The sequence below is a fragment of the Oncorhynchus nerka genome, linkage group LG2, assembly GCF_034236695.1.
Source record: "Oncorhynchus nerka isolate Pitt River linkage group LG2, Oner_Uvic_2.0, whole genome shotgun sequence".
Classification (NCBI taxonomy): domain Eukaryota; kingdom Metazoa; phylum Chordata; class Actinopteri; order Salmoniformes; family Salmonidae; genus Oncorhynchus; species Oncorhynchus nerka.
The window spans coordinates 82,043,021-82,060,541 of NC_088397.1; the positions used below are offsets into that span (position 1 = coordinate 82,043,021).

Here is a 17,521-nt window from a genome sequence, read left to right on the forward strand (position 1 = left end):
TACGGTATAACTTTACTCACATAAAAACTGTGGATGGAAACATGGGTTGTGAGCAAATCTCAAATATACACCCTATTTCCTATGTAGGGCAGCACTTTTGTCCTTGGCCCACTTCCACAAAGCTTCCCAGAGTTAGAGTCAGATCAGTTTAGCCTTTCAACCCAAAATTAATAAGAGGGGGAGCCTGATCCTAGATCAGCAGTTCCACTGAGACTTCCCGTGATTACGGGCCCAGGAAAAAGCACCCTAGTAGACTATGTAGGGTATAGGGAACCATTTGGAACATTTACAAGTTAAAAACAGCCATCACCATGACCCTTGTTTAATCCCTGAACAGTAGCAGACCTAACTTAATGTGTTCCTCACTCTGGATAGTTGATTTAAAAGACCGTCGATCTCCAATGATATCATAGTAAAATTCAGAGCATTACTGATATACTGAGTGGCAAATTAAGAAGTATTTTTCAATTTTTCATTATTTAGTCAATAACATAAAGGACAAACGTGGGGCTTGTTTCCCAGACATCTCCATTAAGAATCTCCATTGATCATCCTTTTTAGTCTAGGACTAGGCTTAATCTGTGTCCGGGAAACCTACCCATATACAGTTGAAGTCGGAAGATGACCTACACTTAGGTTGTAGTCATTAAAACTCGTTTTTCAACCACTCCACAATTTATAGTTTTGGCAAGTCGGTTAGGACATCTACTTTGTGCAGGAAACAAGTACTTTTTCCAACAATTGTTTACAGACAGATTATTTCACTTATAATTCACTGTATCACAATTCCGGTGGGTCAAAAGTTTACATACACTAAATTGACTGTGCCTTTAAACAGCTTGGAAAATTCCAGAAAATTGTGTCATGGCTTTAGAAGCTTCTGATAGGCTAATTGACATCCTTTGAGTCAATTGGAGGTGTACCTGTTGATGTATTTCAAGGCCTATGTATTATTTCAGTGCCTTTTTGCTTGACATCATGGGAAAATCAAAAGAAATCAGCCAAGACCTCAGAAAACAAAATGCAGACCTCCACAAGTCTGGTTCATCCTTAGGAACAATTTCCAAATTTCTGAAGGTACCACGTTCAGTAAATGTGTTCACAGTTAATAGTAACCAGCTCCTTCAGTATATCCAGGCAGACAGAACAGAACTGGTCCTGGTCTAGCAGAACTCCCTGTTGAGACATGTAAACTGTTGTTCACTCGCAAACAGACAGACACAGAGACTCAGATCAGTTTTGTTTGCTCAGAAGAGAGTTTGTGGGAGGGGGAGGGACTTCCTGGTTCTACAAAAGGAGTAGGGTTAAAGGGAGCGAGTGAGGGAGGTAAGGGAGAGCGAGAGAACGGCATGCAACTTCAAGAGAGGACAGAGATGTGTTCCTAGGTTAGGCCCCTAAATATAGAAACAATCAAATAATGAACCTTCTCAAATGTGAGTTAGAATATATGAAGTAGGTGTTCAAAGTCTAAGGTTGTGTAAAAAAGGAAACCCTGATCAAATCTAAGGGTAACACTTTCTATGAAGTACATGTATAATGATTTATAACATCCTTTTTAATGCCTTATAATACACTTCTAATGTATTCTGAAACTGACTCGAAGGGTGCATAATTACTTATAGGTGAATATAAAACGGTACAATATTTTATAGATAATTAAAGGGGAAGTTCACCCTTTGGAGACCTTATGTTTTGTTCTATGAGATAATGTTCATCAGCTAACGTCACTTTTTGTGAATTTTCAAGCATTTATGTAGTGGTCATGTTAACTGCTATTATATCATAGAACAAAACAAATAAAATCTCCAAAGCCTATATTAACCTCAAACCTTATTTTTGATGTTTATTCCAAAATACTATTCTTTCCCCATTAATTTTCCCCTAGAGATGGCTGAACGAACTAGAGGTAACCCATTTCAGGGTAATAGGACTAGAAGCTGGCGAGCTCTATTACGGTTAAAAGTTTCATTTTCTTATTGTAGCCTACCAGCTGCTACAGTGTTGCGTGCTGGCCAGACCACGACGCATAGCGGGCTGGGGGAACCGATAATACAGTTGGGCTGATGTTGCTTCCAGAGGCAGTTTGGAACTCGGTAGGGAGTGTTGCAACCGAGGACAGACTATTTTTAGGCGCTACGCGGTTCAGCGGTCCTGTTCTGTGAGCTTGTGTGCCCTACTACTTTGTGGCTGAGCAGTTGTTGCTGCTAGACATTGCCACATCGCAATAACAGTTGACCAAGGCAGCTCTAGCAGGGCCGAAATTTGACGAACTGACTTGTTGGAATGGTGGCATCCTATGACGGTTCCATGTTGAAAGTCACTGAGCTGTGCATGGCAGTGTGCTCAATTGTATACACCTGTCAGCAAACAGGTGTGGCTGAAATAGCCAAATCCACTAATTTGAAGGGGTGTCCACATACTTTTGCATATATATTGTATATGGCCAATATGCTAAGGGCTGTTCTTATGCACAACGCAACGTGGAGTGCCTAGAAAAAACCATTAGCTGTAGTATATTGGCCACATATCACAAACCCACAAGGTGTCTTACTGCCATTATAAACAGATTAACAATGTAATTAGAAGAGTAAAAAGTACATTTGTCTTACACGTGGTATACAGTGTGATATACCACAGCTTTCAGCCAATCAGCTTTCAGGGATTGAACCACCCAGTTTATAAAGTAGAATACACAACACAAGTATCCCTCGATCATGTGTAGTACTTCCTATAGAATGTTGTAGTATACTATTGGAAATACAGTATTACCCCCCCCCCCAGAAAACACTAGTAAGTCCTCAAAAAAACACGCAAAAAAAAAAACTTACATGCCAAATATATTGTGTTCCCTACAGGTTATAGAAAAGAGCAGAAACTTTGAACTACCCATTCAGACTCCAGTCCTACCTACAGGTTTTGGAAAATGTGCTCTTTTAGTATTTGTCCTGTAGGTTTCCTCAATGAGAAAGCGCCCACATGTCCAAGATAATAAAATAAAAACACTGTAGTAAATACAGTACACTACAGTAATGTCCACCAACACACTACAGTATACTAGTCATGTCCGCAAAAACACTACAATAAACTTAAAACACTACAGTGAACACGATAGTATAAAATATACCATTCTCTGTATTTATACCAAAGTATACTATAGAATTTCATCATGTGAGATCCCATGGCAAAATGTGTAGAACTACAAGAAATGTACTTAAATAAAAAAAAATGTCTCTCCACCATCAAGAGGGGGGCCACTAAAATGCTCTGCCTCCGAAGTGACCCCCCTTCAAACCAAATCTTACTTAGGGCCTCCAAAAGGAAAGGTCACTTTTCCAGGACATGCAGTATTCTCCACAGTATGGGTGGATAAAATAATCAGAATGCCATAACATTTTATCATGTATCATAGGCATCCCCTAAATCTCCAAATGTTGTGCATGTTTGTACAAGAAAGATGATTGGTTAGTCCAAAATATATATACAATTGTATGCCATACATTCAGCTTTGGCTAACCCCAGACAACACTGCATGCCATGCACAACTGAAACACTGCATGCCATGCACAACTGAAACATTTACTGGGACCGCTTTTCCATTTGCAATACCACAAAACACCAAGGGGAGACACGGTCCAAAGAAAATACATACGGACAGGCTTTAGGAATGAAAAGGAAGCATATTTTAAATAGTCTCTCATGGAATGCTGAAACACATCATCACCGTTCTTTTCTTTTAATAGTGGATCATTGAGCTATAAATTCTTCACAAATTTCTGGCATCACGTATCCTCACTCTTTTTCAAAGTTCTTTCATTTACCATCTTAAATATTTTATTCAGTCTTTAACATGACTGCACTTGCATTTGAAACCCACACCCAGAGACCTTACTCATGATGATTTGAGTATAGTATAATTTCGTACCTCAAACACAACTCTTCCGACATTTCTCTAGAAATATAAGGCAGTGTTTGAGAGCAAGCAACAGAGTTTGTTGATGCAGGGCATGTATTGGGAAGAGCAAAGCAGAAGACTTGTATAAAATACTACAATGACAATATAAAACGATTGTTTTGTGGTGGCTTACGCTTATGAAAAAAATAAATGTCTCTTATATTACGTAGTGATGCTATCACAGTAAATTGGTGACACCTTAAATTGGGCAGAACGGGCTTGTGGTAATGACTGGAATAAAATACATCAAACACATGGTCTCCAATCCATTTACTCTGTTCCAGCCATTATGATGAGCCATCCTCCCCTCACTAGCCTCCACTGGATGCTATGTCACATGAATAACTTCACCCACTTCACATTTTATCATAGCAAACATAATCATTTTTGGCGAAATGAATATAGTGACAAAATCAAGAGGGGCATAAACAAAACTAAAATCAAAAAAGTGACATCGTAATTCACACAAACTGGAATGACATCGTTTTCAGGCACCAATAGAATTGGTTTCCCAGCAAGCCATGTGTGGTGGGCTACTAAGTTCACAGCAGACATAGAAGTAGGAATTAACGCAAGAGAAGTAGGGCTTCATGAAAATTGGTATTTAGTTTGCGTTGAGCATCATGATCAAGCAGAAGGACTTTGTTTAAAAGTTGCTCTTTCTTGTGATGAAATCAGGGTTGACTATAAAGAACACAAGGGAAACCCCATAAGGTGACTTCATCAATAATTTCATAGTGAAAACACATTTTACATCGTAAAAAAACAACAACACACTTTTGGGTTGAATCCAATGTATATTGCGCATAAATGTTTCTTGAAATAAAAATGTCCACAAAAAAACATTGTTTCGCCACAAGTGCTGTTCCTGCCTTCTCCATCTCATTTGATTGGTGGTTGGAAAGTTAAGCACCTTTAATACCAGGAATGATCAGCTGATGGAACTACCTATCGACATAAAACCAAGCAGTCACTAAAATAAATAAAACCGACAGCAAACAATAAAATTGAGGGGGAGCACTGATATCAAACATTTAAAAAAAATAATTAAGCACACTTGATTCATTATGAGTGATGCAATTTAGAGAAGGCTCCTAGCTCGATAAAAACAGGGCTGGCCTACGGGGAGCGAGGCAGTTTTTCAATACGAGACGATTACAAATCTAATACAAGGCCACAGTTAATGGACTATACCTCAGTTGTAATCCTTCGATGGAAATGTATCGGACATTACCTTTACATTATCTTCTTATCTTGGTCAGCCACACATGCATTTACAGGAGGGAAAATACTTGACTGAAGTTGTAGAAATATCCCCTGCAGGTATTGGGGGAAAATGTAATGTTTGAGCCAGAATGGACAAGGCAGCAAGATCCAAAATGGAGAACAGACAGGGGCTGAAATGAGTCAATTCACAGTGTCTCCGGAGGGAGAGAGAGCCATAGCAAACTTCAACTTCTCCACTCAACAAGTCCAACATCCCCTATCCAGCCTTCTCATTTCCTCTCCTCTCAGGCGTTGATGGCTCTCCAGCGGTCGCTGTTTATGCTGCCCGGCCCGAAAGGACCAGAGGCCACATTGTCCAGGTAAGCAGCTATGCCGGTGCCCATGGTTGCAGCAGTCAGGCCATCTATCTGGGTGCCGGGGTAGAAGGAGCCCCGTTCCAGCTGCTCCTTGTGGCCCAGGCCTGAGGCGGGGGGCAGGTGGACATCCGTCTGGTCGTCAGGCTCGTCCACCTGGCACTTGTAGGAGAAGAGGACCTTGGGCTCTGAGCTAGAGGAAGAAGGAGAGAAGGATGAAGAGAGGTGGTAGAGAGAGGAGAGGAGAGAAAGTGAGGGATAAAGAGACCAAAGACAACAGGAGAGAGAGATTGTATCACAAGGTGGCAGTAAAACGTGACCAAATATAAATTTGAGAACATTGCCGTGTCCTCCATCCTTCTTTCCTCAATTCATCTCAAAGCGCATTGGATCGGAGGATCTAAGACCCCTCCTTTGAACCCCCCCTCAATGAGCCTCGAGGAATTGATCAAAAAAGAAAAGGACCGTGGAAGCAAGGATTTGACATCAAGTAACATTCAGACAAAGCCATGGTTTTTGGCCTTTGATCTACATACCCGAAGAAGCCTTTGAGGAAGGTGACATAGATGAGTGGGGCAAACACAGAGAAGTAGATGAAGGTGGTGACATCCACGCAGCTGCTCAAATGACACAGAAACACATCAAACCTTTAACAGGGGGCTGACTGTGACCCCTACGCAGTAGCCGTACCTTAAGGGCAGGCTGCCTTCTGAGAATTCGTAGGTGATTGAATAATCCCCCACTTCCCTCCATTCTGCTAGCAAACCTGCATTCCTTGGGAAATTAAAATCTACAAGTTACACTGAAGATTAAACTACCAACAGGACATTAAAAAGTAACATTTTATGCTTCACGGAGTTGTGACTGAACGACGACAACATCAACATACAGCTGGCTGGTTAGAAGATGTACCGGCAAGATAGAACAGCGGCATCTGGTAAGAGAGTGTGTTCATCTGTATTCTTCGTAGCTGTTTACATACCACCACAGTCAGAGGTTGGCTGTAAATAAGCATTGAATGAGCTGTATTCCGCAATAAGCAGACAAGAAAACTCTCACCCAGAGGTGGCACTCCTAGTAGCCGGGGACTTTAATGCAGGGAAACTTAAATCCGTTTTACAAAATTTCTATCACCATGCCTAACGACCCGTAGCACTCACATCTGTAGCCATGAAGTGCTTTGAAAGGCTGGTCATGACTCACAACACCATCATCCCAGAAACCCTAGACCAACTCCAATTTGCATACCGCCCCAACAGATCTACAGATGATGCAATCTCTATTGACCTCCACACTGCCCTCAAAGCTCATCAATAAGCTAAGGATGCTGGGAGTAAAAACCTCCCTCGGCAACTGGATTCTGGACTTCCTGATGGGCCGCCCCCAGGTGGTAAGGGTAGGTAACAACACATCCTCCACGCTGATCCTCAACACAGTGGGGGTCACAGAGTACTGAGTAATCCCCTTCTGCACTCCTTGTTCACTCATGACTGCACGGCCAGGCACGACTCAAACACCATCATTAAATTTGCCAATGACACAACAGTGTAGACTGTTCTCTCTGCTACCGCACGGCAAGCAGTACCGGAGCGTCAAGTCTAGGTCCAAGAGGCTTCTAAACAGCTTCAACCCCCAAGCCATCACACTCCTGAACATCTTGTCAAATGGCTACCCAGACTATTTGCATTGTCGTCCCATCTTTACACCACTGCTACTCTCCGTTGTCATCTATGCAAAGTCACTTTAATAACTCTACCTACATGTACATAATCAGTGCCCCCCCCGCACATTGACTCTGTATCGGTACCCACCTGTATATAGTCTCGCAATTGTTATTTTACTGCTGCTCTTTAATTACTTGTTACTTATCTCTTATCTGTATTTTTTTTTAACTGTATTGTTGGTTAGGGGCTAGTAAGTAAGCATTTCACTGTAAGGTCTACACCTAATGTATTCGGCTCATGTGACTAATACAATTTGAAGAGCTCCATAGGCCGGCACCAGAATAACACTTGGCTTCAGTTAGGCTACACAGAAAACATCAGAACATGGACACGCCAAACAAGCCGCTCCGCTTTGAGGGGAAAGTGAATTTCATACATGTCCTTTTTACTTGGACCACCAGTTATTATGTACTTGGTCCATCAGCTATAAGGTCTACATAACACGATCATAATAGGCCAGCAGATAAAAACCACCAGTTATTATGTACTTGGTCCATCAGCTATAAGGTCTACATAACACGATCATAACAGGCCAGCAGATAAAAACCTTGAGAAATCCATTGCTTTGCAGTTAGGCTACAGTTGACTGATTAAACACAGATGTTAAAGAAACGGGACTACGCGCTGTGATAAATGTTTCAAAGTGTGATTTATAAGAATGTTTTCAAGCCTGTTTTGATCTTCATTAGAATAAATCGTAGTGTGATGATTTAGTCTTTTACGCTTTTGCTTAACAAACTCTTGAATCTCCAGCACATCCTTCTACACACAGAAGCAGCCACTCACCAGAGCCCCTCTATGATGCCGGCACACAGAAGGGCACTGCCCAGCCCCTGGACCAGATTGAGCAGGGACAGAATGGCAGCGTACACATAAAAACTCTTCTTAGCTGTGGAGGGAGGGGACCAAGAGGAAACAAGGGGGTGTGCATTACCTCTGCAGCTATAGAATCTACTGCAGACCACTCCTAAAAACTAGATACTGTGCATTTGAACATTGTTCTCTGGATGGTTAAACAATCAATTAAACAATTCTGAATGTGAATATATGTCAATAGATTTTTAGATTCATTATCATCAATGACAACATTCTAGAACTGAGTTACCACTCATCCATGTCAGGTATCCAGGGTAATCTGGTTAATGATTATATAATGTTGATTATGTGGCTCTTTCCTTGTAGAATGTTGACAGCTGTATAGAACACTAGGCCACTCTCCAGCTAAACATTAACATAAGAGATAGTCAAAAAGAACTGCGGTATATGAGGAAAGTACCCCGAAAAAAAAACATTGCCTAAAGTATGTGGACACCCCTTCAACTTAGTGGATTTAGCTATTTCAGCCACAACCGTTGCTGACAAGTGAGTTGGCCAAATTTGTGCCCTACTAGGGCTACCCCGATCAACTGTAAGTGCTGTAATTGTGAAGTGGAAACGTCTATGAGCAACACCGGTTCAGCCGTGAAGTGGTAGGCCACACAAGCTCACAGAATGGGACCGCCGAGTGCTGAAGGGAGTAAAAATCATCAGTCCTACCAAGTTACAAACTGCCTTTGGAAGCAACATCAGTACAAGAACTGTTCATGGCCGAGGAGCCGCACTCAAGCCTAAAATCACCATGTGCAATGCCAAGCGTCGGATGGAGTGGTGTAAAGCTCCCCACCATTGGACTCTGGAGCAGTGGAAACGCGTTCTCTGGAGTAATCAATCACGCTTCACCATCTTGCAGTCCGACGGATGAATCTGGGTTTGGCGGATGCCAAGAGAACACTACCTGCTCCAATGCATAGTGCCAAATGTAACGTTTAGATAATAGTCTGGGGCTGTTTTTCATGGTTTGTGACAGGCTCCTTAGTTCCAGTTAAGGGTAATCTTAACGCTACAGCATACAATGACATTCTAGATGATTCTGTGCTTCCAACTTTGTGGCAACAGTTTGGGGAAGGCCCGTTCCTGTTTCAGCAGCAAAAGGGGGACCTGTGTTATAGCAGCAAAAGGGGGACATTAATGCCCATGATTTTGGAATGAGAAGTTCGACGAGCAGGTGTCCACAGACTTTTGGCCATGTTGTGTAGCTTGCTTGGTGAATAAAATGTCCCAATTACTCACATGGCAGAGATATTCTCTCCCTCACCGGGGTTTTGGGAAGGATGATAACCAAAGAGTAGACCTGGAAGGAAAAGGACCAGTGTTATACTTTTTGTACTCTCAAACAGTTTATTCAGTTAGTGCTTTGTGTTCACAGTGGTGGACACATTGGTGCTTATTTTCCTTCCAATCCACACTATGAGAAGGCTAAATTGCATGTCCAAATGTGTGGAACACGCATGTTCAATTCGACCCTTTCTCACAACATGACTGATTAAAATCTTCTCTCTGTCCGTGTATTATTTCAACACAAGTTAACTTTATATTTTATACAATTACATTAATAAGATTTATTTTTATTTTTATTCAAAGCACTGCATTTGCTTTGCAGCCACTAGCCGCTCACCAGGAAGAAGCAGCAAGAGCTGGCCAACCAAAACTGGCGTCCTCCGTGGCCGTAGATGTTGAAGTCCTCGGCAGACAGGTGCTGGTCGGGGTACACGATCTCCAGTGTGCCCTGAGGGTGCAAAGGGAATAGGCCTAGCTAAGAGGAAACGTGGTATCTATGGAGCTGTGATTGGTTCAGCGTCTAACATCCGGGTCTTGTTCCGTAGGGAACAACATAGTAAAAATGTAAAACATCGTCAAACAAAAAATCAGCATTCAGGACTCTAGTCTTACCTGTGTGATTGAGTAGCCCAGTGCCAGTACAGCAGTGATAGCCAGCACACGCTTTATACTGGACTGACTCTCAAGGTGGCCTGTCAACAGAGGAAACGTTTAGAAGCCATGCTTTCAACAGCACCACTAAAGAGTTGAGTGCGTTGGTCTTTAATACTGGAAACGAACACAAAGTGAATGTAATATGATGATGATTCCACCATGCCAATTCAAATAAAAACATAATTTTACATGCTGTAGTAATAATCAGGGATGTGATTTTTCCTGATTAAACAATAATACAAATCTGTTGTCTTGCTCACACCCCTGGCTATGCCAAAAACTGCATACAGCTTTACTGTTTATACTGCCTATAAAACAGCCTATTCCCACCCCCCTCTAAGGACACATTAAGTTTAAACAACTCATATATCCACCTCTGCTTATACAGTGCATGACTATATGTGTGACTGTAGTCATACCAGTTGCGGTGACCAAGTCATCCCAAGTGTTAGTCTTACAGCAGAAGTGAGACGGGCCGACAGGAAGTGTTTTAGTTTTGCAGATCATTAAACATTTTGACTGTGCCTTGCACATTTGTTTAACTAATGTGCTGTTTTTAGTATCCTGTCCGGACACACACATTAGTCATGTACTTCTCCATATTGTCCTAAGAAATCTTTGTATTTAGCATGTGCTTGGTAGTGTTTGTTTTAATATATTTTACAGTTAGCAGAAACAGACTGGCACCCAGGCTATCAAGCGGTTGACATGATAGCATAAGCTGATTCTGGGACCAGGCTACTGTACAGTAGATTTGAGTTGCAGGAGATGTCGTTATGAATCAAAATACTGTGGTGGTTATTGGAAGACCCACCAAAAGCCAGTCCCAGGATAATAACACTGAGCTCCATGGTGAGCAGAAAGAAACGGCTGATCTCCCACAGCACCTAAAGGAGACAACATTGAAAAGAGGTAAATCTCAGTCGTCTCAAAACGGCTCTTCACCTTTCCTTAATCTGCATTTCTCTTTTACTTATCCGCTCTCCTCAGATCAGTGTCATTTTATGTATGCTCTTTTCTGCACCACGCACGTTTTGGGCATCATGACGTCCAAATAAATTATTAATATTTTAGCCTCTGTTTTGGATTTATCCACATTCTCAAAGGTGTGCAGGTCGGCAGGTAGCCTGGCAGTTGGAAGCGTTGGGCCAGTAACCGAAAGGTCGCTGGATCAAATCCCCGAGCTGACAAGGTAAAAATCTGTCCTTCTGCCCCTTAGCAAGGCAGTTAACCCACTGTTCCCCAGGCGCCGAAGACGCGAATATCGATTTTTTTTATTTCACCTTCACTTAACCAGGTAGGCCAGTTGAGAACAAGTTCTCATTTACAACTGCGACCTAGCCAAGATAAAGCAAAGCAGTGCGACAAAAACAACAGAGTTACTACACATGGGATAAACAAACGTACAGTCAATAACACAATAGAAAAATCTATATACAGTGTGTGCAAATGTAGTAAGGTTAGGGAGATAAGGCAATAAATAGGCCATAGTGGCGAAATAATTACATTTTAGCATTAACACTGGAGTGATAGATGTGCAGATGATGATGTGCAAGTAGAGATCCTGGGAGACCAACGAAAGACCAACAAAAAAAATACCAATATGGGGATGAGGTAGTTGGGTGGGCTATTTACAGATGGGCTGTGTACAGGTGAAGTGATCAGTAAGCTGCTCTGACAACTGACGCTTATAATTAGTAAGGGAGATATAAGACTCCAGCTTCAGTGACTTTGGTCATTCATTCCAGTCATTAGCGAGGGCCAGAAAACGAAAAGATACAGGTCGCAGCGGTGGGTAGTATATGGGGCTTTAGTGACAAAACGGATGGCACTGTGATAGACTGCATCCAGTTTGCCGAGAAGAGTGTTGGAGGGTATTTTGTAAATGACATGGCCAAAGTCAAGGATCGGTAGGATAGTCAGTTTTACGAGGGTATGTTTAGCAGCATGAGTGAAGAAGGCTTTGTTGTGAAATAGGAAGCCGAATCTAGATTTAATTTTGGATTGGAGATGCTTAATGTGAGTCTGGAAGGAGAGTTTACAGCCTAACCAGACACCTAGGTATTTGTAGTTGTCCACATATTCTAAGTCAGAACCGTCCAGAGTAGTGATGCTAGTCGGGCGGGCGGGTGCGGGCAGCGATGGGTTGAAGAGAATGCATTTAGTTTTACTAGTGTTTAAGAGCAGTTGGGAGGCCACGGAAGGAGAGTTGTATAGCATTGAAGCACGTTTGGAGGTTTGTTCACAGTGTCCAAAGAGCCAGATGTATACAGACTGGTGTCGTCTGCGTAGAGGTGGATCAGAGAATCACCAGCAGCAAGAGCGACATCATTGATGTATACAGAGAAAAGAGTCTGCCTGAGAATTGATCCCTGTGGAACCCCCATAGAGACTGCCAGAGGCCCGGACAATAGGCCCTCCTATTTGACACACTGAACTCTGTAGTAGTTGGTAGTAGTTGGTGAACCAGGCGAGGCAGTCATTTGAGAAACCAAGGCTATTGAGTCTGCCGATAAGAATACGGTGATTGACAGAGTCGAAAGCCTTGGCCAGGTCGATGAAAACGGCTGCACAGTTCTGTCTTTTATCGATGGCGGTTATGATATCGTTTAGGACCTTGAGCGTGGCTGAGGTGCACCCGTGATCAGCTCGGAAACCAGATTGCATAGCGGAGAAGGTACAGTGGGATTCGAAATGGTCAGTGATCTGTTTATTAACTTGGCTTTCAAAGACCTTAGAAAGGCAGGGCAGGATAGATATAGGTCTGTAACAGTTTGGGCCTAGAGTGTCTCCCCCTTTGAAGATGGGGATGACCGCAGCAGCTTTCCAATCTTTAGGGATCTCCGACGATACTAAAGAGAGGCTGAACAGGCTAGTAATAGGGGTTGCAACAATTGCGGCAGAATTTTAGAAAGAGGGTCCAGATTGTCGAGCCCAGATGATTTGTAGGGATCCAGATTGTGCAGCTCTTTCAGAACATCAGCTATCTGGATTTGGGTGAAGGAGAGGCGGGGGGATTGGGCAGGTTGCTGCGGGGGGTGCAGAGCTGTTGGCCGGGGTAGGGGTAGCCAGGTGGAAAGCATGGCCGGCCGTAGAAAATGCTCATTGAAATTCTTGATTATCGTAGATTTATCGATGGTGACAGTGTTTCCTAGCCTCAGTGCAGTAGACAGCTGGGAGGAGGTGACCTTATTCTCCATGGACTTTAGTGTTACAGGATGCAAATTTCTGTTTGAAAAAGCTAGCCTTCGCTTTTCTAACTGACTGTGTATATTGGTTCCTGACCTTCCTGAAAAGTTGCATATCGCGGGGGCTATTCGATGCTAATGCTGTACGCCACAGCCCTTCACAGCCCTAAATACGGAAGACACATTTCAGTTGTTCAACTGACGAGGTATCCCCCTGTCCCCTCTATCCTTTCTATCACAGCAACCTATAAAAAACACATTTTACCTCAGTCATCTTGTAGTGTCCTATCTCAGAAAAGAAAGAAACACTCAGATATCTGCCATGTTTGTCCTGATCATAGCAGACATCTGACTGCCCTCTTTCTGTTGTAAGATAATCATCTTGTGAAATGTCCTGTGATATTATGCTTTTCTGGATCTGAAAGTCCCTCAGGGTACCCCTTTTCACGCAAGATGGGCTGAAGCCGGGGACACTCATTGACTTATGATCTACCTCCATATAACGTTAATCTGTGTGTAGTGCATTACATATCCAAAGTCTTTGTGCATCTACAACAGCTGTTGCAAAGAGCCTTTAGCTGTTTTGAATGATGACAGAAAGCCTATTTCACACTACAAGTGGGATAGAAGGCACTGTAAGTAGCTTGAGGACAGGTGGTTCATAGTGTGTCACCGTTTATGCCCTACATGTGGCCTTACCTTGTCAATGATGGTGGCAGAACTTGATGCACTGACGGTCATGGACACGATAGCACGGGTGATTCCCACCGCTGCCACCACAAAAACCTGGGAGGACAAGGGTCAGACATCCATTAAAAAAAGAGGGGTTGTGGGCAAACAGGTTCGTCATTATCCATATTTGTCAGTGTCATTGTGTTCATATCAGTGTAAGGTAGAAAACCAATATCTCAAACACATGTTTGAGATAGCAATTACCATCTGATATTGTGAAATGAATCAATATGAATTCAGTTAACCCACTATGTTATCCCTTTATTTTTGCTCAATTCTATATTCAGCATCTGAAGCATGTCAAAGAGCTGTCAAACTACATGTAATTAGCCTTTTAAAAAATCTAGCAAGAGCCTACTTTTTGTATATGTCTACACTTCTCTTATCTGTACAAGTCCTATTTCCAGAGATTGGATATAAGTGGTTACCTACCAGAATGTAGAAGGTAATGAAGATGGGGCTGGAGGAGAGTGTGATTTTAGCCCTGGCTGAGGGCAGTTTCCACATCAAGAACATGAAGAAGATTACATTGGGAATGAGCAGCATGAGGTCCCAAAACCGCACTCTGATGGGGAGATGGGGAGAGACAGGCAAAAGGACATGAAAATGTCTTGGAAGCTTGGGCTGTGAAACTCAACCTTTATTATTGACCAATCCAAACCCTGTCACCTGCTGTGCAGTCTACACAGTGTATAAAACATTAGGAACACCTTCCAAATATTGAATTGCACCCCCTTTTGGCCTCAGAATAGCCTTAATTTGTCAGGGCATGGACTCTACAAGGCGTCGACAGCATTTCACAGGGATACTGGCCCATGTTGACTACAACTTCGGGTGGTGGACCATTGTTGATACACACAGAACACTGTTGAGCGTGAAAACCACAGCAGCTTTGCAGTTCTTGACACAAACTGGTGAGCCTGGCACCTACCACAATACCACGTTCAAAGGCACTTAAATCTTTTGTTTTGCCCATTCACTCTCTGAATGACACACACACACACACACACACACACACACACACACACACACACACACACACACACACACACACACACACACACACACACACACACACACACACACACACACACTCCATGTCTCAAGGCTTAAAAATCCTTCTTTAACCAGTCTCCTCCCCTTTATTTACACTGATTGAAGTATATTTAACAGGTGACATCAATAAGTGATCATAGCTTTCACCTGGATTTTCTTGGTCTGTCATGGAAACTCAGTTTGTTTTCTACAGTGTATATGCTTGTTATTTCAAAAGAGAAAGTGTTGTTCTTCCTACACTACAGTCTTTACAACCACACTAAATACACAACTCAACAGTTCCAGCAATGTGAATGAGCTGACACCTCGTCTTAACATGTTTCAAAATGTTGCATTGAGGTAATGCAGTACGTTGAAAAGAAGCACAATTATAGTGACAGGACCAACACAGCCCCAACTGGCTTACCTTAACTCGCCAATGTCCTCGTATAGGACCTGCAAACATCTGTGAGGCTCTGGTCCCCAGGTTGGTGTTGCTGATGTGTTCTCCACTGAGGTAGGCAATACACTGCCATTGTATTGCGCAATCATCACCCCCGCAGTCACGGTGTCAAACATGATGCGTTCAAAGCCTAGTAGTAAGGGCAGATATGTGTTACAGGGGATACAATTGCCACAATGGGTTGTTGTTATTCAAGGTCAATTAATAGCGGTTTTCTTGTTCCCTAACGTAGGTATATTTACAGATGCAGATAGATTTGGAAATTATTCAGCAAGGGTTTCTTCGACACGCTTGTTGTGTCCGCTCTGTAGCCACACAACCTTAAATTACTGGCTGTCTGTTCAATCTGGTCTTTCTCCACGTCAGGCGGTAAACATTACGTATCCGTGGAAGGACCGGTCAGTGTCACGAAACTTGCTGTTAACTTAGTTGGCTACTAGTAACGTTAGCTTGCTAACGTTAAGTATAATGCTGACTGACGCATCTAACAGTAAGTTAGTAGTTACTAAGTTAAATGCTGACGTTAGAGAGCCAACTTACACTTTTAGTAGATAAGAAAAAGTTAACTAGCTAACGTCAAAACTGAATAACTTAGCACGCTAACAATCATCTTACCGTTTCAGTAGTCTCAAATTCAGGGGGAAATTGTTTATTGTGCAGGACTTTTCGCGGACAATAATGTTGGTACAAACAACCTAGATATCATACTTTTGTCGACTGTTAAATTCATGAATTATCCGAGCCAACTAGTCACCTGACAAACCGCTTTCACTTCTTTACCCTCGCGTCATCTCTCTTCGCCTCTTTCTCAAAACTGGATGAGAAAGCGAGGTCCCGTCCCCTGAATTTCTCATACAATGGGTTTTTGAGAAGATGCGAAAATTGTGCGATTGAGATTCTCCCTTTCACTTCGATTTGGTTCAGTTTAGGGATCGCCATATGCAAACGTGAAAAATGCAAATAAGCATCATTATTGCAATTATTAGTACCTATCATGATAAGTAACCAGTAATATGCGATACTGTACAATTCGTATTACAGCTATATGAATAAACTATTTAGGTTGCCAGTATTGCATCTTGTCTTTGAAGACAAGCTCTAACAAGCCCCCCCACTAATAAATGTAGTGACCCTGTGTTTATAAACGTGGATATCGATTTTGCCACTTCAGCATGCTTTTGTGGAAAAGTCTCGCCACATTGGGCTACAGGCCAGAAGGTTGAGGGTTTTCCAACTACCACAGACCAGCTCAACCTCCCTACCTGTTCCATTAAACTACAATTAGAGCCGGCTGCAGATAAAGATCAGCTTGGTTGGAAATTAGATTTAACATTTTGATGCCATATTTATAATTATATAAAATATATAAAACATATTTTCCACCAACAGGTTTCTGTGCCAATAAACCACACAACCAATAAACAAAGCATGCCAACTTCGGGCACTTCATTATCATGGTTTGTGTTTTCAACACCACAATAAATAGACTATGTCAATCTCAAGAAACAGAAAATTCCCCCTCCAACCTTGTATGGAAGGCTTGGCAATCTCCGAAAGTAATTAAACTTATTGGTGTTTTGTAACAGATGTCTCTATCCATTCATCAATTAGCTGCTGCACAGTTTGGATTGATTGATTTTTGTCAGTAAAAAAGAGAAAAATACATACAGTACCAGTCAAGAGTTTGGAGACACATACTCATTTAAGGGTTTTTCTTTATTTAAAAAAAACTATTTTCTACATTGTTGAACAATAGTGAAGTAATCAAAACTATGAAATAACATATGGAATCATGTAGTAACCCTCAAAAAGTGTTAAATCAAAATATATTTTATATTTAAGACTAAGTAGCCACCCTTTGCAAACACTGTGTAGCCTCATAACATGGTTAAAACTATAATTGTTATATCATGGATGGTCAGTCCTTGCATCCATAGCTATGTCTATTAATCCAAGCCCATCCCTCAGCTTTTTACCAAAAGAGGCGGGTCAACTGTTTTGTTATTGTTTCATCTGTGGATTTGCCCTTTAAAACA

General features: G+C 42.1%; 1 protein-coding gene and 1 non-coding gene across 5 annotated transcripts; one reads left to right on the plus strand and one right to left on the minus strand.

Annotated features, from left to right (window-relative positions):
* Nucleotides 1-2,921: 2,921 nt before the first annotated feature.
* LOC115146416 (U7 small nuclear RNA) lies at nucleotides 2,922-2,976 on the plus strand. Its single transcript, XR_003866146.1, has one exon. It is a non-coding gene; the product is annotated as a U7 small nuclear RNA (small nuclear RNA).
* Nucleotides 2,977-3,717: 741 nt separating this feature from the next.
* On the minus strand, nucleotides 3,718-16,335 carry LOC115143422 (transmembrane protein adipocyte-associated 1 homolog). 4 transcript variants are annotated; one of them, XM_029683854.1, is made up of 11 exons: nucleotides 16,240-16,335; nucleotides 15,450-15,615; nucleotides 14,420-14,552; nucleotides 13,955-14,041; nucleotides 10,882-10,954; nucleotides 10,026-10,105; nucleotides 9,751-9,861; nucleotides 9,366-9,426; nucleotides 8,043-8,145; nucleotides 6,069-6,149; nucleotides 3,718-5,725 (listed from the first exon to the last, which is right to left on the minus strand). In XM_029683854.1, the coding sequence occupies exons 2-11, from the start codon at nucleotides 15,599-15,601 to the stop codon at nucleotides 5,464-5,466; spliced, it is 1,143 nt and encodes a 380-aa protein (XP_029539714.1). In that variant the 5' UTR covers nucleotides 15,602-15,615; nucleotides 16,240-16,335; the 3' UTR covers nucleotides 3,718-5,463. The 4 variants fall into 4 exon arrangements, with proteins under 4 accessions (XP_029539714.1, XP_029539706.1, XP_029539722.1 ...); XM_029683846.2 differs by having other exon boundaries at nucleotides 16,101-16,297; XM_029683862.2 differs by lacking the exon at nucleotides 16,240-16,335 and adding an exon at nucleotides 15,728-15,841.
* Nucleotides 16,336-17,521: the final 1,186 nt, after the last annotated feature.